The sequence below is a fragment of the Penicillium psychrosexuale genome, assembly GCF_028828465.1.
Source record: "Penicillium psychrosexuale strain IBT 29551 chromosome Unknown utg000004l, whole genome shotgun sequence".
In the NCBI taxonomy this organism is placed as follows: Eukaryota; Fungi; Ascomycota; class Eurotiomycetes; order Eurotiales; family Aspergillaceae; genus Penicillium; species Penicillium psychrosexuale.
The window spans coordinates 4611425-4636506 of NW_026643189.1; the positions used below are offsets into that span (position 1 = coordinate 4611425).

General features: G+C 50.9%; 12 protein-coding genes across 12 annotated transcripts; 6 read left to right on the plus strand and 6 right to left on the minus strand.

Moving 5' to 3' along the window:
• Positions 1 to 293: 293 nt before the first annotated feature.
• Positions 294 to 1538, plus strand: N7518_007631 (uncharacterized protein; the record flags this gene model as incomplete). The annotated part of the gene is made up of 1 exon (XM_057188558.1): positions 294 to 1538. One exon carries the CDS (start codon positions 294 to 296, stop codon positions 1536 to 1538), a length of 1245 nt encoding a protein of 414 aa, XP_057040261.1.
• Positions 1539 to 1926: 388 nt separating this feature from the next.
• On the minus strand, positions 1927 to 4193 carry N7518_007632 (biotin--[acetyl-CoA-carboxylase] ligase BPL1; the record flags this gene model as incomplete). The annotated part of the gene is made up of 4 exons (XM_057188559.1): positions 1927 to 2435; positions 2492 to 2763; positions 2813 to 3379; positions 3430 to 4193. The coding sequence occupies 4 exons, from the start codon at positions 4191 to 4193 to the stop codon at positions 1927 to 1929; spliced, it is 2112 nt and encodes a 703-aa protein (XP_057040262.1).
• A 100-nt stretch (positions 4194 to 4293) lies between these two features.
• N7518_007633 (uncharacterized protein) lies at positions 4294 to 4789 on the plus strand (the record flags this gene model as incomplete). Its single annotated transcript, XM_057188560.1, has 4 exons — positions 4294 to 4355; positions 4415 to 4446; positions 4496 to 4560; positions 4721 to 4789. The coding sequence occupies 4 exons, from the start codon at positions 4294 to 4296 to the stop codon at positions 4787 to 4789; spliced, it is 228 nt and encodes a 75-aa protein (XP_057040263.1).
• A 175-nt stretch (positions 4790 to 4964) lies between these two features.
• On the plus strand, positions 4965 to 5988 carry N7518_007634 (putative mitochondrial genome maintenance protein Mgm101; the record flags this gene model as incomplete). Its single annotated transcript, XM_057188561.1, has 2 exons — positions 4965 to 5578; positions 5715 to 5988. 2 exons carry the CDS (start codon positions 4965 to 4967, stop codon positions 5986 to 5988), a joined length of 888 nt encoding a protein of 295 aa, XP_057040264.1.
• Positions 5989 to 6568: 580 nt separating this feature from the next.
• N7518_007635 (serine/threonine protein kinase) lies at positions 6569 to 9646 on the minus strand (the record flags this gene model as incomplete). The annotated part of the gene is made up of 1 exon (XM_057188562.1): positions 6569 to 9646. One exon carries the CDS (start codon positions 9644 to 9646, stop codon positions 6569 to 6571), a length of 3078 nt encoding a protein of 1025 aa, XP_057040265.1.
• Positions 9647 to 10661: 1015 nt separating this feature from the next.
• N7518_007636 (phytanoyl-CoA dioxygenase family protein) lies at positions 10662 to 11906 on the minus strand (the record flags this gene model as incomplete). The annotated part of the gene is made up of 1 exon (XM_057188563.1): positions 10662 to 11906. One exon carries the CDS (start codon positions 11904 to 11906, stop codon positions 10662 to 10664), a length of 1245 nt encoding a protein of 414 aa, XP_057040266.1.
• A 536-nt stretch (positions 11907 to 12442) lies between these two features.
• N7518_007637 (uncharacterized protein) lies at positions 12443 to 14623 on the minus strand (the record flags this gene model as incomplete). Its single annotated transcript, XM_057188564.1, has 4 exons — positions 12443 to 13281; positions 13334 to 13919; positions 13972 to 14290; positions 14382 to 14623. Coding segments are annotated over 4 exons (1986 nt in total), but the record flags the coding sequence as incomplete, so codon positions are not given.
• Positions 14624 to 15908: 1285 nt separating this feature from the next.
• Positions 15909 to 17559, plus strand: N7518_007638 (RING-H2 finger protein; the record flags this gene model as incomplete). Its single annotated transcript, XM_057188565.1, has 4 exons — positions 15909 to 16091; positions 16139 to 16520; positions 16571 to 17102; positions 17157 to 17559. 4 exons carry the CDS (start codon positions 15909 to 15911, stop codon positions 17557 to 17559), a joined length of 1500 nt encoding a protein of 499 aa, XP_057040268.1.
• A 1492-nt stretch (positions 17560 to 19051) lies between these two features.
• Positions 19052 to 20553, plus strand: N7518_007639 (aspartate aminotransferase; the record flags this gene model as incomplete). Its single annotated transcript, XM_057188566.1, has 4 exons — positions 19052 to 19285; positions 19352 to 19483; positions 19538 to 20380; positions 20455 to 20553. 4 exons carry the CDS (start codon positions 19052 to 19054, stop codon positions 20551 to 20553), a joined length of 1308 nt encoding a protein of 435 aa, XP_057040269.1.
• Positions 20554 to 21051: 498 nt separating this feature from the next.
• On the minus strand, positions 21052 to 22346 carry N7518_007640 (uncharacterized protein; the record flags this gene model as incomplete). The annotated part of the gene is made up of 3 exons (XM_057188567.1): positions 21052 to 21292; positions 21373 to 22154; positions 22230 to 22346. 3 exons carry the CDS (start codon positions 22344 to 22346, stop codon positions 21052 to 21054), a joined length of 1140 nt encoding a protein of 379 aa, XP_057040270.1.
• A 347-nt stretch (positions 22347 to 22693) lies between these two features.
• Positions 22694 to 23691, minus strand: N7518_007641 (uncharacterized protein; the record flags this gene model as incomplete). The annotated part of the gene is made up of 4 exons (XM_057188568.1): positions 22694 to 23001; positions 23209 to 23314; positions 23381 to 23596; positions 23623 to 23691. 4 exons carry the CDS (start codon positions 23689 to 23691, stop codon positions 22694 to 22696), a joined length of 699 nt encoding a protein of 232 aa, XP_057040271.1.
• Positions 23692 to 23915: 224 nt separating this feature from the next.
• On the plus strand, positions 23916 to 24884 carry N7518_007642 (uncharacterized protein; the record flags this gene model as incomplete). The annotated part of the gene is made up of 1 exon (XM_057188569.1): positions 23916 to 24884. One exon carries the CDS (start codon positions 23916 to 23918, stop codon positions 24882 to 24884), a length of 969 nt encoding a protein of 322 aa, XP_057040272.1.
• Between the last annotated feature and the right edge of the window lie 198 nt (positions 24885 to 25082).

Genomic DNA, 25082 nt, shown 5'->3' on the forward strand with positions numbered 1-25082 from the left:
AAGTACAAGTATGCCGAGGCAATGAGCATGAGCACAGCCACTTCCAACACCGCCTCACTGTGGCGGTGCAATCGATCACCAAAAACAACAAAGTCTCCTATTCCCAGCTGCCCAGCGTCCCACTGACGTGGTCCAAGTGGAGAATATGTAGCCTCTGGGCTGAATTTTGGAAGCTCACCGCAATTCATAGCCTAGTGTCCTTTCCTTTTCCCCAATGGTTTCTTTCTCATTTTAAGTTCACGTCGCAGCAATCTACAACATATACCATTCTTTCACTTGATCTCATCTCATATATGCCTCAAATTCCAAACACTCCAGAATCTTTGCTTCCTCGCTCAGATTCTCGAAACCCAGCGACAACATGTAGAGGCATCACTTCCCAAGGTCGGCCCTGCCGCCGCTCTTTGGCATCTCCAAATCCATCACCTGCTCCTAACCCCCGAAAGAGGGATCCTCGCCAAGAAGCTATAGATGCAGCATCCTTGTACTGCTGGCAGCACAAAGACCAAGATACTTCGGCGAATCCACCTACGAATGGCATCACCCCGGTCAAGACAAGGACAAGCATCGATACATTATTGGATCGACTGGGTGTACTCCAGATAAACGATCCAGTCTCCTCGAAGCCAAAGCCTCCCCATACATATCAAAGTAGGCCCAGTGAAAAGCGTCGGCGAAGGAAACACACATTTTGCTGCTGCTTTCAGATCGGAGAGGACAGCGGCGAGGATGACAAGCCGACCTCATTTCAGCCGAGACCGCCTCGCCCGGCTTATGGCGTTCCGCCTTCTTCAAATCAAAATGTCGCACTGCCCGCCACAGCCGGAAGGCCGCAGCATGCGCAAGTGCCACCATCTTTGTCAGACAGGCCCTTATCATCGTGGATCCCGTCTACGGTTCCCCCACAGACAGCATCCATTCTTATTGCAGAACTGGCCAAACCAATATCCAGCGCCGACGACGAAGGCTATATCTACATGTTCTGGTTGACACCCCCGACGACTACCACACAACGGAGCGCTGAATCTGCGGTAGCGCGAGACATAGCATCTTCTCTACTACCGCAGGCCCCACAAAGCAGCAACAGCCTCCGCCCACCCACCCAGCCACGCAGTGTCAGCGACGCAATCCGTGCAGCACAAGACATGAACGCTCTCGCCTCCAACCCGACATCAACCAAGCCGGGAACGCTCAGGCTGAAAATTGGACGCACGAGCAATGTGCACCGTCGGCTTGCTGAATGGAGTAAACAGTGCTCATATGACTTGACCTTGATCCGTTACTATCCTTACACGCCATCCCACCCTAGCCAGGATAGCGCATCTTTAGTACCGGGAAGGAAAGTCCCGCATGTGCATCGCGTGGAACGACTCATTCACCTTGAGCTAGCGGCTCAGCGTATACAGGATTTAGGGCAGTGTCCCGAGTGTGGGAAGGAGCATCGGGAGTGGTTCGAGGTCGAGGCGGAGAAGGAGTCGCTAAGGAGGGTGGATGAGTGTATCCGACGATGGGTCGCATGGGCTGAATCGATGCCTTGACATTGTATCCTATACTACGCACTTTTTTTTGGACTGCATATTTAACGTCTTTATACACATTGGATCGCTATATAATATCCGAATGGGGAGTTATTTGAGAAGAGGGCTTATATCGGAGAACATTCGATTGATGAGACCTCTCATTCCAAAGACAGGGACAAAGTCTATGATTCGCGGCTACCGACGACGATAACATGCCTTCTGTCTGGCTGGTCCCTCGCACGGCAAGTGATTTTCATACCTAGGGACAATCTTCAAAGGAGTTCCCGCTTAAGTCTGTTGATCTACAATTAAATTTTTTTTAAAGATGTTGATGAGCAAAATCACACGTATGAACCAGTAGTTATAGACATGGATATCTCGACCTATTTATCTGTTTTGGTTTGATCTACACCTTCCGCTTCACCAGCCCACGGAAGAAGTCAAAGCTGTTACTATCACTCTGCAACTGCCACACACGTCCCGTCGGACGATCATTGAACCCCAACTCTTCGGCTAGCAGAAGACCAAAATCACGCGTGATACCCTGAATGCGAGCGCGAGCACCGCCCTCCTCCTCCAGCGTGACAATCTGGTGCATGTGCAGCCAGTCTTCATAATACATCGCCTCGAAGGCTCGATCGAAGCCTGTGCGCAAGAAGCGGGTATACAAACTTTCAAACGTAGTCAGAATACGAGCCAGGAGCCTCTCAAGCATGACAGGTGAAGCGGCAGCAGCTCCCGGGGACGCGTAGCGTGCGGCGAGGGTGGTCAAGGCGGTTGTCGGAGAGGCGTTGGTGGCATTGAGACCGACACCGACGACGGAGATGTACTCGTTTGACATGAAATGGGAGTTGATAAGAATGCCGCAGATCTTCGTGTACCGTTTCTGTTCGGGGTCATCTGGATCCAGTGCATCTGTAGAGATCTATCAGTAAACACTCCATAGTAATAAGATAAGCCATCGCACTTACAAATATCGTTCGGCCATTTCAGTTTAATCGGGATCTTCTCGTAGCCTTTGGCGTAGTTCTTGATTCCCCGGACTACTGCCATGGCTGATAGGTACTGAAGGAACACAACAGGTGCCGTCTGAATCTTGTCCATTGGGTGTCGCACCACAGTTGAAAACATCAGAGAACCTGCTGGTGAGACCCAGACATTGGATCCGCGTCCGCGTCCAGCAATTTGTGCTGTAGCGGTAGCCGTAAAACCTTGCGGCAACTGACGGAGCAGCTTCGTGTTCCTGCTGATTGTTAGAGCCGACCAAATGCAGATATTGACCAAATGCTTACTTTTCAAGAAGTGTGTTCGTGCTAGTCACTACCTCTCCATATAGAATATTAGAGCCAAATGTTGTGGCGTCTCCCTTGGAGTCGGATTGGTATTGGCGGAGGTGGGAATAGAATGCATGGTGGTTGAAGTATGGAGTCAGTTTCGAAGATGGTATATCATCGTGGAACACAAGTCGCTTAATGATTGCCTGGTAATCAATGATACCATCGGTAGACTCCGAGGATCTTGCGGGGAGTGCTTCTTCTAGTTCACCCAGATTCCATGTTCCAGGGCGTTCGATGCGGAACGTATCGTGGTCATCCTTGAGATACTCAGTATGACCCTCTTGGGTAAATGCAGCTCCAAGACCCGACAGGATATCCATGGGACCATCGGCATCGACTCCAGACATGTGCAAGGATGACAGTGAAGGCACTGTTGTCGTGTCCTGCGTGACCTCAAGTTCAAGCTTGGACAGGCAAGCCTTCAAGAAGTCCGTTCGTTCCTTGTCATCGGCAGCGATAGCCGCCACCAAGTCCGCATATTCAGGACCGCCCTCCTTCGGGTCCAAATTAGCAGCCGCAAATCTAGTCACAAGTCAGTGACTTAATCCTCCCAATTGAAATCCAAAACATACTCAGGATGAGGTCCGCTTAAAACTGCTGCTCCATCACCGACTTTGCAGTAGACAACAGCAGCCGTACCATCCCCTCCGTCGACATTCAATTTTTCAGTATAGCTCGCAAGAACCTCTACCCCTTTATCTGCGAGCGACAGCGCATCAACAAACACACCGCCGCCATTATAGTACGACCGGAAGTTGGTTGGCACGGTGCCAATGTTCAAAGCTCCCTTGACCACTTTGATTTCCACAGCACGTGCTCCCGCCTCGCTGTGGTAAACGAAGCCTGGGAATGCCCCGCCCCGACAGATGCCCGGATAGAAAGCCAATTCGCGATCCCCAACAACCTCCATTGTCTTATCGCCGACCTCAAACTCACACCTTTTGCTTCCGTAGTAGGCACCAGCACACATGCCGAGGTACCGCCCGCCATTACGGACAAATTGTGCGATGCGCCGATTCCCCGCACCATTGAGTGTGCGACAGTACCCCATATCCGCACCGCCGGGCATGACCAGCATAGCACACGTAGTCATCCATGGCTCATTGAGGAGCATATCGCCCGTTACAGGGATGACGGCATAGCGGTGAGCGAGTAGGCGGCGGAGGGTGTAGAGGCAGTGACGGACTGAGTCAACGGTGGTTCCATTTCCTATCGAGATGTCGTCAGTCGGGACCAAGTGAGCTGCCAGACCGAGTAAAGTGAGCGAACCGGAATAAACTAGGACATTCAGCCTTTTGCCACTGAACTTGGCGTTGTTGCCCGTTGGCGTTGCCATTGTTGTTTTGTGGTGAAGGCAGATCATGCGATAAGCATAGTTCTCCATCTTCCGCCGAGGCCAACCGCCTTTCTCCAACTTTTCTTGCTATACCTCAACCATGTCGAACAACGCGGAGAAGACAACTGTTGTTCCGGATGATGACGATGAGCCGGATGATTGGTGAGGCCCTTTATTTGGTTTCTGGTCTCTGGTCTGCGTGGTGCTAACTGCAATGGCAGGGATAAGCGGATTTTCAGCACAGGCTGCCATAGTAACTTATACTCAATTCGAGTCACAAATGCTATACTAATACATATCAGCTGAGCAGGATAAGATGAATGACTGTTACTACGCAAAGAAGGACTGGCGTGAATGCAAAAAAGAGGTGAGCTATAAAATCCACCGAACTGAACATATATCATTCCACCTAAAGCCATTGAGGGCCAGTTCTGCAATAGCCATCATACAACTTCCAAAGTTCAACGAATTGAAGGAACAGCAAATAGCTACAATTACCCAGATCATACTGACTCTAGTCAACACAGATGGAAGCTTTCCGCGAGTGCTGGAAGCGCCAGGGCAACGACCAGCGAACACAGACCAAAGACGCATAATGTACTCTACCTATAATACCATGTTCAAATAGTCTCTGCAATCAATTCCACTCAATATTCACCCGATTATTCCAACATTGACAGAACGAAGCTATCAAATCCATATCACGTGACCCAATATATGCTTTCTCGCGAGACCTCCATCCACCTGCCGCTATCAACAATACAAGCCACGATGTCTGCTCCTCTTCGTATCCGGTCCTGGCGCGCAATTGAGACCCTTCAAAATGCGACACAACCTTCGCGCTCTTCAAGAGCCCCTAACATGAGAATCAGCCAGCTCTCCAGCCCGATGACCAGAAGAGCAATCAGCTACACCACCAAAAACCAGAACACCGCCAAACCCGCACCAACACCAACACCAGCAACGCCCGCCACAAAGCCCACCCCATCATCTTCAACACCCATCCCAACAGGCGTCCCCGCATCCCGCCTCCCAGGCGCAACCCCCAGCCGCGCAACAACCGAAAACATCTCCAAAACAGGCCTATCAGACAAACCACTCGAGCTTGAGCGCCCAGCCGAAGAGAGAATCGATTGGACGCGATCCTTCCACGGCCTGTCTGCTGAGCCGTTCCCCAAAGAAGCGGCCGATATCCTGCTGGCGGAGACGGAGCCAGACGAGGTCGAGATCAAGCCCGATGGTATCCTCTACTTGCCGGAGATCAAATACCGACGCATTCTTAATCGCGCATTCGGTCCTGGCGGGTGGGGTCTCGTGCCGCGGAGTGAGAGTATCGTTACGCCTAAGACGGTGACGAGGGAGTATGCTCTTGTTTGTAATGGACGGTAAGCGCATTTACATTTTCCTTTCTTTTACATGCAATCCGGTCTACAGTCTTGATTTTGAATCATCACAGGCTGTATTGGGAAAGTAGAACTGGAACAAGAAAACTCAAACACTTAGCTAACATCTCCACTCTAGCCTCGTCTCCGTCGCCCGCGGCGAACAAGACTATTTCTCCCCCGACGGTATCCCCACCGCTACAGAGGGTTGCCGGTCAAACGCGCTCGTGCGCTGCTGCAAGGATTTAGGCATCGCGAGCGAACTTTGGGACCCGCGCTGGATCCGCAAGTACAAGGCCAAGTACACGCGCGAGGTGTTTGTTGAGCATGTGGTTAATAAGAGGAAGACTAAGATCTGGACGCGGAAGGATGATCCTGTTGGATATCCGTGGAAGGAGACTGGAAATAAATAGGATTGCAAGATGAGATTGGATGGCGTGGCTAGCTCGATTTTGCCCAGACTTACGGAGTAGTCAAACTTGTATTATATCACTTTGTATTCGATGTGTTAGATTATGGGAATATGATCTGTTTCTCTGCTCGATATTTTGGGGCGTTTCAATCATGGGTTTCTCTGGAAGTATTAAGTATTATATCACAGCTTTCTTTTGATATGGAGGATAGTCTCAGCTTTCTTTTCTGTTCCAATGCCACTTGCCTATTGTCTCTGTTGTCAGAGTCATCGGCATGTAGCATAGCCAATTTGAGCACCAATGGAATCATCATGAAAAAAAAGGAAAGTAGATTTGATTTTAAATGCCCAAAAATCGAGAATAGCATAGGTTCATAGCCGCATACCACGAAAGGGGAGGAGAGAGAATTTTTATGCGGCTCAAAAACGCAAAGGAAAGAATCTATATACATCACACACATAATATGAACAACCAAGAAGAAGAAAAAGGAGATGCAAAAGATGCAAAGATGCAAAAGATGCAGCTCAAGAATGTGAAATCAAGGAGAGAGGGTCAGTACAAAAACAAAGATAGAAAACGATCAAGCCTCATGCTCCCCATAAGGAGACTTCTCCTTCTTCCTCAGCGGAGCAGTATTGTAGGTCACAGCCTGCTGTGGGACCGTCGGCTGAGGCTGAGGCGGGGAGTAGATGGACGGCGACGAGGCGGGGTCATAACGGTCAGAGAGTTGGTAATTGCTGGAAGCCGTCACACTGGAGATGTTCGGGTTGGAGTCGCGACGGTCGCGTCCCGGTGTGTTCTCAGCGCTGTAGCCGCCGAGCGGAATTTGATTGTACCCCGTGTCGTGGAAGTAGTAGCCGTCGAAGCGGTTGGGGTCGGGGGAGCCTAGCATCTGGATGGTGCTCTTTTCGTCCTGGCTTGCGTGAGGACGCGGCTCGTAGCGGGCGCTGCCACGGGAGCCGGGCTTGGGGGTCTCGAGGATGGGAACTTGGCTTGAGGATGGGGTCATGCCGGCGGGCACTGGAGAGAGAGGGGCTTGGGGGTTTCTAAGCGCGGGGTGTGTATCCTGCTCCTGGAAGGAGGCGCGATCGCCGGCCTTGCGGTGGCCGGTTGACAGGCCACGGTTGATGCCTTCGCTTCCGTGGGGAACGTTTAGATGGGTTTGGTGGGAGGCGTTGCTGGCAGTGCGGTGGAGGGCGGGCTCGTGACCGTTGTAGTGGTCGCGGCCAATGTCGACAGTTGGGGAGCGCGCGTTGAGCAGTTCGACGATGGCGGCTTCGCGCTCAGCATTGGTCTGGGTGGCGTTGGTCTGGGTTGAGCCGCGGTGGGTGACTGTTCCTGCTCGATCCTGGTCGTAGCCTGTCGACTGGGCTGTATTCTCGTGGTCGAGGATAACTCCGGCGGCAGTGGCAGTGGCAGTGGCAGCGGCAGCGGCGACACCGGGATCGGGCTTAGAGGAGTCGGCCGCGCCGGGCTGGGTAGACTTGCGGTGACCTACGTCTGCACCGGCGCCGGCATCATCACCCTTGTCATCGCCATCTGCAGCGTCGGCATCCTCTGCTGCCGGAGGCGCAACACCTGGAGCGCGAACCTGGATCTTGCGGACGGCTAGGACCAACGCACACAGGAACTTGGATCGCCGGGCAGCGCGAATAGTCTCGTTAGACCAGTTAGACTTGTGACGGATGTCAACACGCAGCTGGAGCTTGTCCATATCACCAACGCCGTCAAGTTCGATGTCAATATCCGGCTGGAAGTCACGGCAGTTATCCTTGTCGCGAACAAAGTGCTCCATTTCAGTGCGCAGCAATTGAACCTCAGCGAAGGTGGTGTCGAAGGCAACGGGAATGACAAGCTGTTCGTGCATAGCCTTGGCACGAGTGAAGTTGTCAACCCAGAGACTGTTCAGAATATTGTTAGGCACCTGCGTGATGCGGGCATCGGTAACATTGCGGAAGACAGTGAAAAGAAGTGAGATACGCTCAACGATGAAAGGCTTATCGCTGACCTCGACACGGTCACCGATATCGAAAGGATGCTTAACGAAAAGGAAGATGCAGGAACCGAGTACTTCTTGAGCGGTAACGGAAAACACGAAACTGAGAGAGAGCAGCGAAGTGGCACCAGCCGCAATGACGGTACCGAATCCAGTGGTGACGAAAGAAATGAAGACAAGAACACCAACCAGACCAGCGACACACAGAAGCAGGTTGTCCAGCACACGGATAGCCTGGTCGACGTCGTACATACTGTGGTTCAGGGCCTTTCTCATGCGTCCAAACTCGGTGATGGTCATGACCATCTCGTCAAGACTGATATCACCGTTGCCGTCCCTGTCAAGAGCCAAAAAGCACTCCTCGGCCTCAGCCTCGTGTTCAACACCCAGGACCTCAACGATGTCCTCTAGGTACAAAGCTTCACGGCCCTCGACCACAAACGACATCCAGATACGGCGGGCCAGCGCAGCAGCATGGCGCTTGCGCTCAAGGGCCTCGATAACCATGGTATGTGTCGCAGTCGGGTTAAAGACTTGCTTACCAGTCAGCTCCGACGCCACATGTCCAAAAGCAGCGGTAACCTTGTCGCCAACACGGCCAACGTTCTTGCCGACATTACGGAGCATGCGGAGGGGCATAGCGGAGGACCGCTTGCCACCATTATTGCAAGCCTGAACCAGGAGGGAATCGAAAAGGAGTGAGTCCTCGTCTTGGAATTCAGGGCAGTACACGGGGAACATATTGCGCGAAGCCTCGAAGAGGAGATTGACCAAGTACACATTGCGCTTGGAGATCTGGATCTTGGCATCGAACTGCTTACGGTGGTAACTGATCGAGATGAGCTGCACAAGAGCTTTCTCAGCCAAGAAGATGAGGCTGCACACGAGCAGCGCAAACAAGATATTCTTGATACTCTTCTCCCACGACTTGGGAGCCGTGTCGCCAGATGCTTTCTTACCAGGAGTCAATGTCATAACCGGCAAGAAGGTCACGAGGGAAATAACAGCCCAGAGCACAAGCGCAATAGGGGTCTCGAGGGCACGCAGAATAAGCGCATACTTGCGGGTACCGGAGCTGACGATACCGCACAAGAACTGGAAGACATAAGGAACGTAACGGGCGAAGAGCTTGGACACCCACAGACTGAACCAGACGATCTCAATCCACGTGAAGAACCAGTAGATATGAACACCGCCAATTTTGGCGTACGTCGCCGCCGTAGCGCCCACAATGATGGGAATGGCGATAAGAACCGCAATTGGAATAACATAAATCAGGTAGCGAGTGACGAGGGAGTAATTCAGGACAGCTTGGTAGAAACGGCCCATACGGTTGATAGTGCCGTCCTCGGGCGACTCAGCAGGCTTTCCGGTTATTTCATTAATTTCTGTATCCATGCGACGCCTACCACCAGGACCACGGTGAAGGCCAACAATAGGTGCCTTCTCCGTGGTCTGGGAGTGGAAGTCCTGGGCACTGGTATTGGTGTTCCATTTACGGGCGCCCGTTTGACCACGAGAAGTCGTCTCGGTCAGAGGGATATCAATGGTCACGTCGTTGGGATTCAACATCCCATTGCCGCTGCTATGGTCCGGCATGTCGTGCAGCTGCTCAAATCGGTGAGCCGTCAGTCGCCTGATGGAAAGACTCGAACGTCCCATCGCGAGAAGCTTGGAAGGCAGACAGGACCTTTATTGCGTCAATGCGGGCCCACCCCTAAACCAGGACAGTGGTTTCGATTGCGGAGGGGCTTTCGTGTCTATGGTGGAGACACGCAAAAAAAAAAATAGTCCCGTTATAGCACACGAACTATTGGTAGCGCTGCTTGTTTTTTGCCTCCCCCTCGCCGGGCGAACCAATAACCTCCGCGGCTGTACTTTTTTTCTCGCGATAGCTGCCAAGTTATGGGTTCGTATGATTCCCGGACCAGTGTGCGCAGTGTGCGTAAACTCGGTAGTCGATCGTCCAATGTCAATGGTCAACAAGTAGGTGGAGATGTGGATCGGCGAATTGGTTAGTAGCGAGAGATCAAACCAAAGCCGTAGATGTACATATGTACATATGTACAGTAAATGAATGACTAGGGCCCAAGAGAGTGTTGCGAGAGAGGAAGAAAGAAAGGAAGCGTAGAGACTTAAGGAAGACTGAAAGTAAAAAACGCGAACGCCATGGACACATCCAACATGCCGTGTTTCATCAGGACCCGTTGGGGGGGAACAGGGTAAAAATGTGAGACCGCCATCTTCCCCTTCTTCCCCCCTGTGGAATCTTTCCAGCCTCGTCATTCGTTGCTTTTGATTAGTCTGTGTATCTGACCGATCGACTCCAGATCACGGAGTACTGCAGACCCTGTCCGTCCCCGTTTCGCTTATACTACTCCATCTCTTATACCACATTGAATGCACAAACTCCGTGTCGTGTCCTCAAAAGAAGATCGCCAACGCGAAGTTCGACATGCAGGTCCACTACAACCCCCACACGCGATGAGGTCTGATCGTCCAATGAGCAGCTCTCATCAGCGGGTGGCTTGAGATCAAAACAGTCTAGTTGACTAGTGACGGAGGACTCGGTTAGTCGGGGGAAAAGAACACACGACTGATTCTAGATGCATCACACGTAATATATTTAATTTATACTGGTATATACTGTCAGCGCAAGGGATGAAAAACCCCTGCTTTACGCCCGCGAGTCAACATGGATCTTCTCCAGCGCAGCAACAACCTGCTTCCTATCCCACCCACCCTCCAACCCCTTCACCACAATATCCTGCTCACTCTCCGGCGCCATGCCACTCAGCGCAGGCGGTCTCTGATCCAAATTCGTAGGGAAAGGATATCCCTCCGCAACAGCCTGTACAAAAGCCCTAACCTCCCTCTGCTGCAACGAATGCGTATCAGGGTCAAGTTCCTGGGTCGCCAAAGCGCCGCCAGCAGCGCGGAACCGCTCAAGCAGCAAATCCCAAGTCGCATCCACAAGCGGCACGGAATCAACCGTCTCCATAGGCTTTCCAAAGGCACTACTAATCTGCAGCAAATTCGCCACACGTCGGAAGCCCCCATTCTGGGGATCCATCTCGTTAGCACCGGCAGCATGGAACAGCGCCGGGTTAAAGAACAACCCGTCGCCAAAGCTCAACGGCAGCGCAACATAGCTCTCCTGGAAGAAAGCGCGGAACTCGGGCTTGCGCCACGCCAGATACCCGGACTTGTACGTCTGACTGAAAGGCAGGAAGCGGGTTGGGCCGCTCGAGATAGGCATGTCGCTGTGCGCGACCGCGCCCTGCAGCGTCAGGAACTGCGAGGTCAGCTGCGTCGCGGCGGGGTAGCGCTTGCAGGCGACTTCTTCCTGGAAGCCGAGGTGGTAGTCGCGGTGGGCTTCCTGGGCGGCGCCGCCGGGGTGCACGGCGTTGACTTGGGCGGTCACGCGGTAGGCCGGGCCTAGCCAGGACTCGGAGACGGCTGCGAGCCACGGGTTAGAGTAGTAGTCGATGAAGGAGGATGGGTCTTGCAGGGCGTGTTTTGAGAAGGAGTTCCAGATGCGGTCGTTGGAGCCGCCGACGGCGAAGTGGTCGCCTTTCTTGGTTGATTGGGCGGCTTCGCGCGCGATGATCGCGTTGAAGGCGGCGTTGGTGGTGTTTAGGGTTGTTTCGTATTTCGCGGGTGCGTACATGGACCGGAGCACGTAGACGCCTGGGCCTGTGTGGAGGATGTGGTGCCATTCATCTTGCAGGCGGTTGATGAGGTCTGCTGTCAGGCCGGTGGATTCGAGGGCGGCGAGGTCGTAGATGGGGATGTTGGATTTGACTTCGCTGGCTAGTGGGTAGGTTACAGGGTCTGTGGTTCGCGAGCAAATGTCTTTGAACTCGGAGAGTTGCGGGGTGGAGGGGGAGTAGAGACGGGATGAAACTCCGTGGCCGTTCATGATTGCGTATATCGTGTGTATTACAGCATAGAGGTAAGTGTATGCGTATATCCCAATTGATGCATTCGGTGAACCGTTTAAATAATTTTTGAGGCGGAAACCAATGTCCATCGGCTCCCCGCATTATGATCGGCTATACGGAGTGCCGAGATGCGACGCGGAAAAGAGTTTCCGTTAAACAGCACGAGGAAGTTCGAAAATAAGAATAGCAAATGAATCCTAGACCTAGATGGGTATCACAGCTATCAAGCAGTATAGTACAGGTCTACCACTACCACCGAAGCACAAAAAAAAATAAACCAAATAAACCATTCGGTCCTCCCGGACGCCAAAAAGCAACAGGAGAACGCCGAACGCAGGAAAGCCTTGCCTGTAGAAGAAGACACAAACACCCATGCATAAATAAGTGGTGTGGTGCCTGTTTCATAAGATCCAAATATTCCCAACCCACGCAAACCTATGCTTGAACTTCAAAAACGTTTTTTAGCCAAAAACAGCAGAAAAAGAATTTCGTAAACGGCACTGGGCGTGACAATTCATGCATTCATCATGACCGCTCCGATGTCCGATGTGAGGACCGGTTCGGACGGCGTGGGTTCGTTGGTTTTGGATTCGCTGAGGATGAGTGTGTGTTCCGACATTGTCTCGATCAAGGCACTCGGTCTACCGGTAACAGTGAAGAGTACCTTCAGGAGGAGAGTAGGGCCTTGCCCGTTGAGACCACCTTGGGGCTGACGCCGGGTGTGGGTGAGCAACACGCGGACGAGTTCACGGATTGCTCCATCAGTAGACGAGTTGTGGATGGCGTCTAAGCCGTCGATTATAAAGACCAGCAGTGGTGGGGCAGATTGTAAGAGGGTGTCGACTAGCGATAGAGCGGCTTTCCAGCTAGTGAGCGTTCCGTCTAGTTGGCGAAAGCGCTCCGCGCTGAGATCCAGGACAGCGTCGCTGTCGACTACAGGAGGAAGCCAGTCGACTAATTGCCGGATTATACTGTAGGTGAGGGCAACTAAGCCTTGCTCCTGGAGATTCAGCCCTTTGGCCTCCTGGCTAGGAAGGGCGCAGAAATGAGAGACGACGGGCAATCGAGCTTGCCGTGCAAAGGAGGCATAGCAAGCTGAAATTAGAGCCACCGGGTCGAGAGAAGCAGTAGGTTGAGTCCCGCCCACGGCTAAAGCCTGAGATCGCGAACTGGTGGCCCATTGCTGTAGAGAGGCGACGATATTTCCCTCGGCGACGACCTTGGCGTCGGGTTCGAAGTCGCAAATCTGATCATCACTATCGAAGAAGTCCTGGAGGTGCTTGGATGAACTTTGAATCTCAAGGCGTGCGAGACGGCGCTTGGATCCCCGCGACCATTCAAAAGAGGACGTGTCTGTCAGATTACGTCAGATGGTGAAACGAGCTCCAGACAGATATGACTTTACCTATATTCGGAGCAGGAGGCGTGGTTATGCAGACAATGCCATTGCTCTGTTCATTGACTGGCTCCAATTGCTCGCGCACGGAGCTCAATGTCTCTGCCAACAACCGATCCCGGCCCTCCCTATACCGATTGCGCTCCGCTGCGTCTTGCTGAATCTCCCAAATGAGCCGGCGAGTGATGGTATTCTGTGCCGCTATCCGACGGTCCTTTCCCCGGCGTCCTACTTGGCTCAGCCGGGACTCCTCCCACAGTGCCCGAGCGCTATATGGGTCCTCCTCCTCCTCGTCGACGTCCATTTCGGAATGTTGCCATGGAATATTGTGTGCTTGCAGTTGTATATAGAGTACCAGATGATGAAATTCCGAGTACACATCCTGGCTATGCATGTTCAGCAACTGGCATGTGGACCTCCGCACATACCAGTCCATGAATTCGGTCAAAAAGAAGAATATTAGAGCATAGGTTTTGGTAATATGTTGGACGGCGTCTGACATTAGACTAGAATCACTGGGCAGACCTAGAGCATCGTGAATATTTAGGAGGGCAGTAGCTAAGCCCTCCATTACGCGGGGGTAATGTGACGACGCCTGACCGGAGGTTAGCAATGCCACGTAGCCTTGTGTGTCGGTATGCACGCACCTTGATCACCGATTGAAGCACTCCGTAGAACAAAGGGGTATATGCCATCGAGTCCGGGAGGGTCGACAGGAGGGTCGCGTGCGTGTTCACCGTCGGCAGGAGTCGATCACACAAGCCCATGGAGTCGCTAAAGACCCGTTGTCGGGGGCGGGACATCCAAAATGCCTTGATATTGCTGAGCAAGGTCTGCACGTCGAGCACCGTCTGTGGCCGTTCCTCCCATTGCACCTGATCCTGGGGTAGGAGGAGGCTGATAAACCGTTTCCACGTGTGGGCCAACTCATTCCGTTCGATATCGAGTTCGGCGATGGCGGGATTCCTGTGGGGGATATGGGATTAGAAAGGGGAAGCACTTGATAGGGTCGATGCCATCGGCCATCGTTTCCCGAGAAGTCTATAAAGATGCTTACGACGAGATTGGCTTCCCGTCAAAGCGGTGTTGCCAGGCCCGGCTCGGGGTAGCGGTCTCGGGCATGATGTTGCCCACGAAGGTGATAAAGACAAAGCAGATTGGTGTTTTATCACGACATGTCCCCAAAAGGAGATATGAGTCGAGAGTGACAAAAATGGAGGAGAAGGATGGGGAAGGGAGAATTGAACTTTTGAAGGGCGGGTTTTGCCGCTCAGAGAGGGGGACGAAGCTAAAAATGAGCTGAGGAAGAGGCAGAGATGTTTCTATTAATACCAGACCTTTTTACTTTGCTTTCTTTGGAGATGATCTAGATCTATTTTGTTGTTATTTTACTTTATGGCCTGGTTTTTCCTTTCCTCTTGGTCTCATTTGGTTTTCCATTTGGGTTTCGTCTGTTTTTCGTCATTTTCTATTTTCTATTTTCCTCTTTTTTTCCCACAGTGTTATGGAGTACTAAGACAATGCACGCCGGGCCTGATGAGAGCCGAGGCCCTACTCTCGCCACTCAGGAGGAATTAGTATTTATTTGGGTGAGGATGGACTGTATGGTATATAGGATTAAGGTACTCATACGATAGAATACATAAGTCCAAGTATATATAGGTAGTCACATATCAGATCATACCAAGAAAGCGGAGACTTAATCCGGTGCTAGGACTATACCTTAAACATCTCTTCCCGTTCGCTCTCCGGATTTGATATTCGGAAGAGACTAGACTGGACATCCACGTACTTAGTACTAATGTGTAGTCCATTCGACAATTCACCCCTCTTTGCTTATTTTTCTACTCTCTGTTTCCCTTTGTGGGTCAAATAACATGGGGTGCATTGATTTCAATAGGTATCTGCGGGGTAGCGTTGATCGTGGAACAATAATCCTGAGCTGAAGAACCTTGGAAGTCGAGTAAGCATGTCAGATTAGGATCATTCCCATATCAAACCTATATTGAGACCAGGGGATGCTCAGGCTAAATGTCTTGGGTCTGAAGATAGAACGTGCAGAAAATTAAAAGAGAGAAGAACTGAGACAGTGATCGGAAGTCCGGGATATTAATCACACTAACTGGGCAAGTTGGGCGAGTACACCGAATACGAGAGCGATGATGCTGATTTACATAGAAAGATCGCCCTGTGCAGATGTAGTTAGGGTAAGTCCAGCGATGACGTTTCTAAATGTGATCGTCAATGATTATTCTGCTCGTATATATGTTGTAGTGAGGATGCCCTAGTTAACCATGTTAACCACGTTATACTGACATAGTTATGTACCCTAAACCTACAACATAACTACAACATATATAACTACAAGATAAAGCAATCTATAACAACATAATATGTAATAACCGAAATCAATCGCCTAATCTCTCTTATCCGCTTGGATCCTCTTAGGGCCGATCTCTCCCCTCATTTTCTGGTTTTCCCAGTTTCGCTCTCTTTTTTTTCTGCAACGCTCATCCACCAGGGCACCATCCACTTGACTAATGTGACCCCACACATTTATTCTTCCATTCCGCCGTCTCCCGCAATGGGACTGTTTCTTTTCTTTCTCCTGTTCTTCTCAGTCCAGGCTGAGGTTGTTTCGCTACCATCAAATACCACCGTTCGGATCCAATCCACCGGGTTTCGCATTGAGGGAAGCACTCTGACTGGTCAGAATCTGGTCCCCTTAACCAACTCGCTGATTCAATCAACCGACGACAAACTCAAGGTGCCATACGCTCTTATCGTTCGTGGGGGCACTACTGACTACTTCAGGCCTTTAATGTGTCCGGCATTGTCACTCGAGTCATCCCCAGCAATTCGCTCGACTTGAAGAGCTCGCAGATCGCTTTCATATCTTGCGACCAGGACGAGTATACCGGGAATATCCGCGTTGGCCAGACAATTGAATACGTCACCTCTGGATCCGCTGCCATTCTGCTATACAGCAAAACAGCTATCGGCTGCAATCTCACTTCCAATGATCCGATTGCTAACCGGTATCCCAACATCTTTACTTTCACCAGCCAAGGCGGCTACTCTGCACTACTCCGTGCTTTCGATAACACAACAACGATCAGCATCGTCTCAATGTCGTACCTCTCTGGTGTCCCATCCGACAGTGATTCCGGTGGCACGGGCGACAGCCCGAACACTGGTTTGTATCCCGACTCTTTCTATCCTGCTCGGTTGATTGACTTTTTCCAGCGATGATCATCCTGTACAGCATCACCGGTATCATCACTGCCCTGTTCCTGGGCATCATTATCACGGGTGCAGTCCGTGCTCATCGCCACCCCGAGCGATACGGCCCTCGCCGGATTGCCGGGCGAGTCCGGCAAAGTCGAGCCCGCGGTATAGCTCGAGCCATGTTAGACACGATACCGGTCGTCAAGTTTGATGAAAAAAATGATGACGTGGAGGCCGCCAAAAGAGATGTCGAGATGACCATAAGCCCTGAGGATCGCGAGCACTCCGAGCCTCAGGCCGATGGTAACACCGCGGAGATATCAACCCTCCACGAATCCGAAATGCCAACCCCAGACGATAATGAGCGCCCCACCCCCACAGCCCCCGAAGCCAAGACCGAGGTGCATGACGGAGGTAACTTCTCGTGTCCGATTTGCACGGATGACTTTGTCAAGGGCCAAGACCTACGTGTACTACCTTGTAATCACCAATTCCACGTGGAATGCATTGACCCGTGGTTAATGAACGTGTCCGGCACATGTCCACTTTGGTATGTCGATATGATAACTTATCAACTATCAACTCCCAAACTAACCAATCACAGCCGCATCGACCTCAACCCACCCCAACCCGAGAATCCAGAGGAAGAGAACGCCGACCAACCCGGTCAACCCGTAGAAGGCGGACCAAACCAAACAGCCGAAGAAGCCCACCGCCATACGCACCGCCGTCTCACCAACTACCTCCACGGCCCCCTCAACGCCCGACGAATGCGCGATGCCACCGTCGAGGAGCGTCTCGCCGCGCTCCGACACGTCCGCGAAGCAAACCAAGGGGAACCTGCGCCCGAAGGAGAAGCACACCGTGGCCTGACTACCCGACTCCGCGATCGCTTCCGCATCCGAACCCGCGCTCACGGTGCTGAGGCTGAGACACCCGCGGACGCCGACACTGCGCCTTCTCCGGCGGCCCCAGCGACCGTCCATCTCACGCCGTCTACTGCATGATGATTTTACTCCTTTACGTGCATATATTTTCAATTTATGATTCCGATGATTTCAGGTCTTCGATAGGAGGCTGGCGTTATTTTTCAACGATTTGGTTTTCATTTCTTGTCCATTGGATTGTTTGAGCATTGGCATTTTTTGACGGTTGGAAAAGAGAGACTGGTTTTCTCAGTAATTTATTTGTATCTCTTCTCTGTATATACCTTTTGTATATCATGAATTTAGGGTCACGTACATTTCAGTTGGATTTATCTTGAGATAGAGATAGAGATAGAGATAACTAGATAGAGATGAGATCGACATATCTCGATCACGAGGACAGAGATCTAGACTCAGATCGAATGACTTATCTGATATCAGATTCTCCCTACACCGTAGACTTCGTAAATAAGTTGAGGCTGTGCCAGGTCACAGGGAGCACATAAGTACCGGGATAGCTTTATCTCAATATCAGAATATCAGATTCAGTATCTTTGCCAAAGTACCCACCTCATGATGTTGAGATCGCCAGGCACGACCTTCTGACCGATTGGCTGATGATTACGTCAGCGGCTGACTCAAAATCTGGTTTCCGTACACCATCTATACCCCGTTTCGCGTATTTGGAGTAATGACCGTGTTATTATTTCAATTAGACCGTGCTACGACATATTTAGATTGTACTGTATATATATTACTACCTTCTATCTCTGTACACAAATAATATCATGATTTCTCAGTGGGGAAGAATCGGAGCAAGTCCGCCCTATCTCCAAATCTTCTTCGGAGACTCGGTCCCGGGATGCTCCTCATGAGTTATTTTAGTCCCCTCACGAGTGTGGGGGAATGACACATACCACATGGATTTATAATTATGGAGCTTCTAGAATTGCGAGAACTGTTTCATATTCAAAGTCAGATCCTGCGAGGTATTACCTATACCTGCAGTTATCTAAATACCCACCGAGTTAATAGGCCATTGAGACATATAAAATACAACCCCCTGAGAGACCTATCATGCAACGATCCTAGCTGCCAGAAAGGTCTCCACAGTGCGTCTTTTTTTCGTCGGCGTTGTATGACACACTGTTTGTAATCGGCGCGTGCAGCCTGTCGGAGGCAGGGAATGTGTTTGAGATTTCCATCAGGTGTTTATGTCCGTACGTTTGTGTTCCTATAATAATCAAGCATAGTCCCACTGGCGATATACTGGCATGTGACCATAAAAACGAGAAAGATACGGCATGTTCTCCCTCGGTATCTTGTGCGCCGAGGATATGATAGGGGCAGCGAGATAGAATATAAGAATGAAAGACAATACCAGCTTACTCCGTACACCTTACAGCTGTATACTATTTTTTCTTCTGCTTAGCAAACGACGCGCGCTGATTCCCCCGAACCAACCCCACCCCCTCACTCCAGTCCGGTGAACGCAAGCAGGAATATCCCGTTTCGGTGATTCCGGGGAATACCTTTGTACCACCTGGGGTATTTTTGATTATATAATTTCACCATGACTTCGCTCCAGATTGCAAGGGAGCGTCTTTCCTCTCTAACATCACACATCATGGGCTCATCCAATCCATCAGTATTTACGGCGGCTCTTGTCGCTGCCGCACCCGAGGATCCCTTGTTTGGTCTTATGAAGGCCTTTCGAGAAGACCCCTCACCTAACAAGGTCGATCTGGGTATTGGTGCCTACCGTGACGATAACGCAAAGCCCTGGGTTCTCCCGGTCGTCAAGAAGGTACTATCTATCTACATCTATATATCTATACTTCTGTCCCCGCAGTGATCTGACATACTTCGACAGGCCGATGACGCTATCCACAACGATCCTACTCTCAACCACGAATATCTCTCCATCGGTGGTCTCGCCGACTTCACCTCTGCAGCTCAGAAACTCATCGTCGGCGCAGACAGCCCTGCAATTCGTGAAAACCGAGTATGTAGCTCTTTACTCCAATATTTTCCAAACTCCAAACTAACCCCGCCCTAGATTTGCACGTTGCAGACCATCTCTGGCACCGGCGCCGTCCATCTAGGCGGCCTCTTCCTCGCCAGGTTCCACCCCCACAAGCCCACAGTCTACCTCTCAAACCCAACATGGGCGAACCACAACCAAATCTTCACAAACGTCGGCCTACCGCTCGCCCACTACCCCTACTTCGACGCCAAGACAAAAGGCCTTGACTTCACCGGCATGATCGCAGCACTGGAAGAAGCACCCCACGGCTCCGTAGTCGTTCTACACGCCTGCGCGCACAACCCAACAGGTGTCGACCCCACCCAAGAACAATGGAAGCAGATCGCCGCGGTCATGCGCTCGCGTTCGCACTTCCCCTTCTTCGACACCGCCTACCAAGGCTTCGCATCCGGCGATTTGGTCCGCGACTCCTGGTCCATCCGCTACTTCGTCGAGCAAGGCTTTGAGCTGTGCGTCGCGCAGTCCTTCGCCAAGAACTTCGGTCTCTACGGCGAGCGCACCGGCGCCTTCCACTTCGTCTCCGCGCCCGGTCCGGACGCCGCGGCTGCCTCCTCTCACATCGCCTCCCAGCTGGCCATCCTGCAGCGCTCGGAGATCTCAAACCCTCCTGCTTACGGTGCGCGCATTGCTAGTCGCGTGCTCAATGACCCTGTTCTATTTAAGGAGTGGGAGGCAGATCTGCGCACGATGAGTGGGCGGATTCTGGATATGAGACAAGGGTTACGGGATCGTCTTGAGAAGCTTGGTACGCCTGGTTCGTGGGATCATATTACTTCGCAGATTGGGATGTTCAGTTTCACAGGTCTCTCTGTGGAGCAGGTCTTAACGTTGCGCTCGAAGTGGCACATCTACATGGTATGTTTTTCTCCTTCCTTTCCTAGTGTTACGTCATCTGGAATCGCAATTTCTAACTCTTCTTCTACTCGCAGACAAAGAACGGCCGCATCTCAATGGCCGGCTTGAACTCGAATAACATCGACTACTTCGCGGAGGCGGTTGATAGTGTTGTTCGCGAGTCTGCTTTGTGATACTTCCCTCATACCCCTGATACCCCGGTCTTGACATAGTGGAAACACTCGAGGAGACTTGGTCTGGCGTTTTTCTTTAATTCGTTCCTTTCTGAACGTGAGCTTTTGCTTTAGAGTTCCGAAGGACTTTCATTATGCATCAATTTACCATAGTACTCTGGACTTCGGTCTTGATTTGCATTTCTCGTTCCTTGCGTTATCATATCCATCATTTAAATGATAGATATAGCATGCGGCATTGGATTGTTATACAAAGTAGGGTTATTTTATCCAATGGTCTGTGCATTACGCTAGTCCGCGGATGAATCTCGATTCATTTAGCTAGACCGGGCCGTCAACAGTAAGGTCTTTGGAAAGTATACACTCAACAGCGAGACAGACACAATATGAGAGATCTTGAGATAAAATGCTACACTTCAATGAAATAGACATAATGGTATGTATGGTATAAAACAGCTCTCCACGAAAGCTTCCGACAATTCCTTCAGTAGCACCAGACTAGAAGACCAAATCCCAGACCACAAGCCAGGTACACAGCCCGACAGTACCCCAGAAAACAGCCTGAGCCGTACTCCGTCGCTCGGTAGCACGCTTCAACTCCCGATTTCCCTGCCCGACATTCGTATGCGTCGTATCCACATCCGCGACAAGCTGGGAAATATGCTCCTCCTGCGTAGCAAGATGCGAGACAAGCGTTTCCTGCAAAGAGGAGATCTCCAGGAGAGATTTCTCGGCGTTTCTAAAGAGGAAATGGTTAGCATTATTTTAGCAAAAACCCAGCATAACTTGTAAGAAAAGGAAAAGGAAAAAGAAACATACTGGACCTTCCCCAACGTATCCTCATAATGCCTAAGCATAGAATCATTCTCCTCCGCAAAAAGCTGCAACTGCTCCGGCGAAAGCTGCGCCTCGATCCGCGCCGTGTCGGCCTCACTCAGAACCGCCGCATCAGGCGCCTGGAACGTAGGATCGAACGAACCCGCGCCCCGACCTCCAGCTCCAGCTCCAGTCCTCTCCCCAGAAACAGAAACAGACCCCTTCCTAACCCCATTCCCCGCACCAACCTTATAAAGCACGCTCTTCTCCCTCTCCCGCACCCTCTCAATCCTCTTCTCGACCATCCGCCGCTGCACACCAACAGCGTGCTCCAACCCGCGCCGTAGGAACCAAAGCACGCTCTCGCGGATCGTCGCTATCGACCGCGCGCTCTCCTCGGCGCGCACCTGCTCCGCGGATTTGCCCTCGTCGCTGGCGCTGTCTAGCGCACCGCTTCCCCCGGCCCAGCGCCAGAGGAGTGCGCCGGCGGCTGAGTGTCCGTATTTCTTGTGCAGGAGGGTCGAGGAGGTTTCTTGGCGGAGGGTTTCGGCGGAGGAGAGGTTTGCGATTGAGGTTGCTAGGTCGCGGAGGAGGAGGGCGGTTGATGTGTCGACTGCGTCGCGTTCGGCGTCTGTGAGGTTTGTTGAGGGGGTTGGGGTTGCATTTTTGGGGTTGGTGTTGGTGTTTGGGGTTGGGTTTGGGTTGCGGCGGTGTGGTTGTGTTGTTGAGAGGTAGGCGTGGCGGATTGATTGGAGGTATTGGAGGAGAGAGTGGATGTGGGAGTTCTGGGTGGTACTTTTTGTTAGGTTTTGTTTTCTGGTTTGCTTTTGGTATAGTGTTAGTGAGTGAGGGTGGCTTACAATTCGGTATGCCTCCTTTAGGAACTCGTCGGCGGTTTCTGTGCAGGGTTTGGTTTGTGGGAGTGATGAGCTTTGCTTTGATAGCAGCTTGTTGAGAGTTGGTGTTAGGTCGGTCATTGTGGGAGTGGCATGGTTTGAAATGTGTTGTTGCTATACAACTGTACACTTGTCGATCAACATTCAACGTCACTGCGCGGGTGGTCTATCCCGCGTGCTGTATTTGTTTATACGAGTGACTGTTCATAAGTTTTAACACCCCCTAGCCCCACACCCCCTAGATTATGTAATATTCTGCCGGTCCAAAACTCCATGAAAACTATCTACTACTAATATGGCGTATACAACCCCTGGCTCTCAATGATAGCCTGCACTCGGTGAGGCATTGTCTCAGAGAGGTGCTTTAGGTACTCTAGACCAACCCTTTCCCATGCTTGCTGCGCAGTTTCCACCAAAATAGCCTTCGTTTAGTCGTTGTTCCTCATATGAATAAGATCGGGTCGAAGCTTATAGATTTCAGCTTTCAATAACGCCCAGAGATTCTCAATTGGGTTTAAATCAGGCGAGTGTGGAGGCCAATCCATAACCTCAATATTCATATCTCGCAGAGCATCCCGGATAATGTGGACAGTGTACGTCGGAGCGTTATTATGTTGAAAAATACTACCCTCATTTAATACTAAAATACGTAGGATTCGAAGGTAAAGATCCCGGATAACAAAGCGATTCATACCTCTACATTGTGATTCTAGGTCTCCGAATAGTAGAATTAGCCCTATACGCCGTAAAGAGCCTAAAAAAGCAGCCCAAAATATCTACTTAACTTGCTTCCCCCGTTGTAGTAAGAGAAATGCTACCGACACGCGAAAATTGCTACCGACACGTTACCCGCTATACTACTTTAGGTAAGTCTTCCGCTGGCCGCAATTTTCGAATACAAAAGTCCATTCTCGATAAATACCAATTCTATACTCAACCGTACACTTATCAGACCAGAAGACACGGGCCCAATCCTCAGGCGTAAAGTGCTGGTAGCGTACAGCCCATTGAAGACGTTTTAACGCATTCTCCTTGGTCAAATAGGGTCTCTAGCTATATTACCATTTCCAGAGGTTTTCAGTATTTAAAAGGCGTCGAATTGAGTTGATTTTCACTTTATAGGATACCTCAGCAAGAAGGTCTTCATAGGTAACGCGAGGGTTCTCTTTAATAGCATCAAGAAGGCGTACTTTATCGGTCTTATCAAGCTTCTTTGGTCTGCTAGAACGAGGTTTTGAAACCCCAGCATATCTTTCATACTCCTTTTTGATTGTATAGCGGATTGTAGAGATAGAAATCCACGGATATCTGCGATGAATCCGTTTATAGCCCTATTGTACAGCTGAATAGAGCTCACAGATCCTTTCCCGAAGGGCTGGGGTGAGTTCTGAGCGAGCAGGCATATGAAGAAGGAAGTAAGAAGCATATAAAGAAAGTAAGAAGCATATGAAGAAGAGAGAAAATCAGGCGATTTATACGCGTTATAGATGAATTCCCACTAGCGCGTTTTGTAGGGCGGTGTATACTATATAGGAAGGCGGTATATAGGTGGGGCTTTAGGGGGTGTTAAAACTTATGAACAGTCGCTGTATACTTCGTATTGAATTGTCTTTAGTACTGGCTTCTCTTACTCTATCACATCCATCTACAATGGAGGAGGCATCATCTCTACCACATCCATCTACAATAGAGGAGGTCCAAGCCCACATTCTACGGGTCTCTCCTGCAGGTCCAGACGGCAATGGTATAATTTCAGTTGTTCTAAATGCCAATGGCCTGTCCGACGAAGAAATGCAAAAACTTACCTCAAATTACGGCCACCCGAGCGGGTTCGTCTTCTCCGCACCAGCAGACTCCGACTTAGACTATGAGATCCGCCTCTGGCACCCAGACCACGAACTAGAGAAGTGTGCTCATGTAATGATCGGAACTGTGTGGCTACTGTCGAAGCTTGGGATGATGCCGCGGGGCGACCTCCGCATCTTGACCAAGAGCGATTGTTTGGAAGCAAAGATCACGAAGACCACCGACAAAGACAACGCCAAGGAGAGCATCTGGGTTGAGTTCTCCAACCTGGCATGTGACATGAACACTGTGAATACCGAAAACATGGATGTCATACTGTCCGATTTAAAGATTTCGAGATCTGACATTGCACCTGGAATGGTCCACAATGCTGGCACGGTCGACGATGCTGACACGGACATAATTTCAACGACACTGATTCCGATCAGATCGGTTAGGAGATTGCGTGACTTGAAGCTGGACGATGATCTCGTCAAGAAGCTTCTTGAAAGGATTCAAAGCCCCGGTTTGTGTCTGTATGCCATCGTCGACGAAATACGGCAGGAGTACGAAGTGAGGCAGGTTCCTGAACGTGATGCGTATTGGGAGGACACCACGACTGCTTTGGCTTTTGCGCTGCTGATAAATGGCTTTGTCGACAGACCTGTTGAGCCACTTAAGATCAGGGAGCCTTGCGACAACGACCGTTACCGTGAGATTAATTTGAGGTTCAGGCTTGGGGGTGGTAATGCCAGTGGCTGTTGGATTGGGGGTACAGCCGAGTTTGAAACTGAGAAGAAAGAGACTGGACAGACAAAGACCGATGCTGAATAGGATATTGAGAGACACGGGTGATTTCGGTATCCGATCTAGCGCCTTAGCAATGAATTGAAACAATCCATTATCGCCTACGGAGTAGTTCCTTACGAACCTGCACTATATAAACGCACACAACGCACATCACTGTACTTGCCCGATTAATTCTAGATCCTTGAGGAAATTCAATAATATATCATAAAGAATGACCAGGAT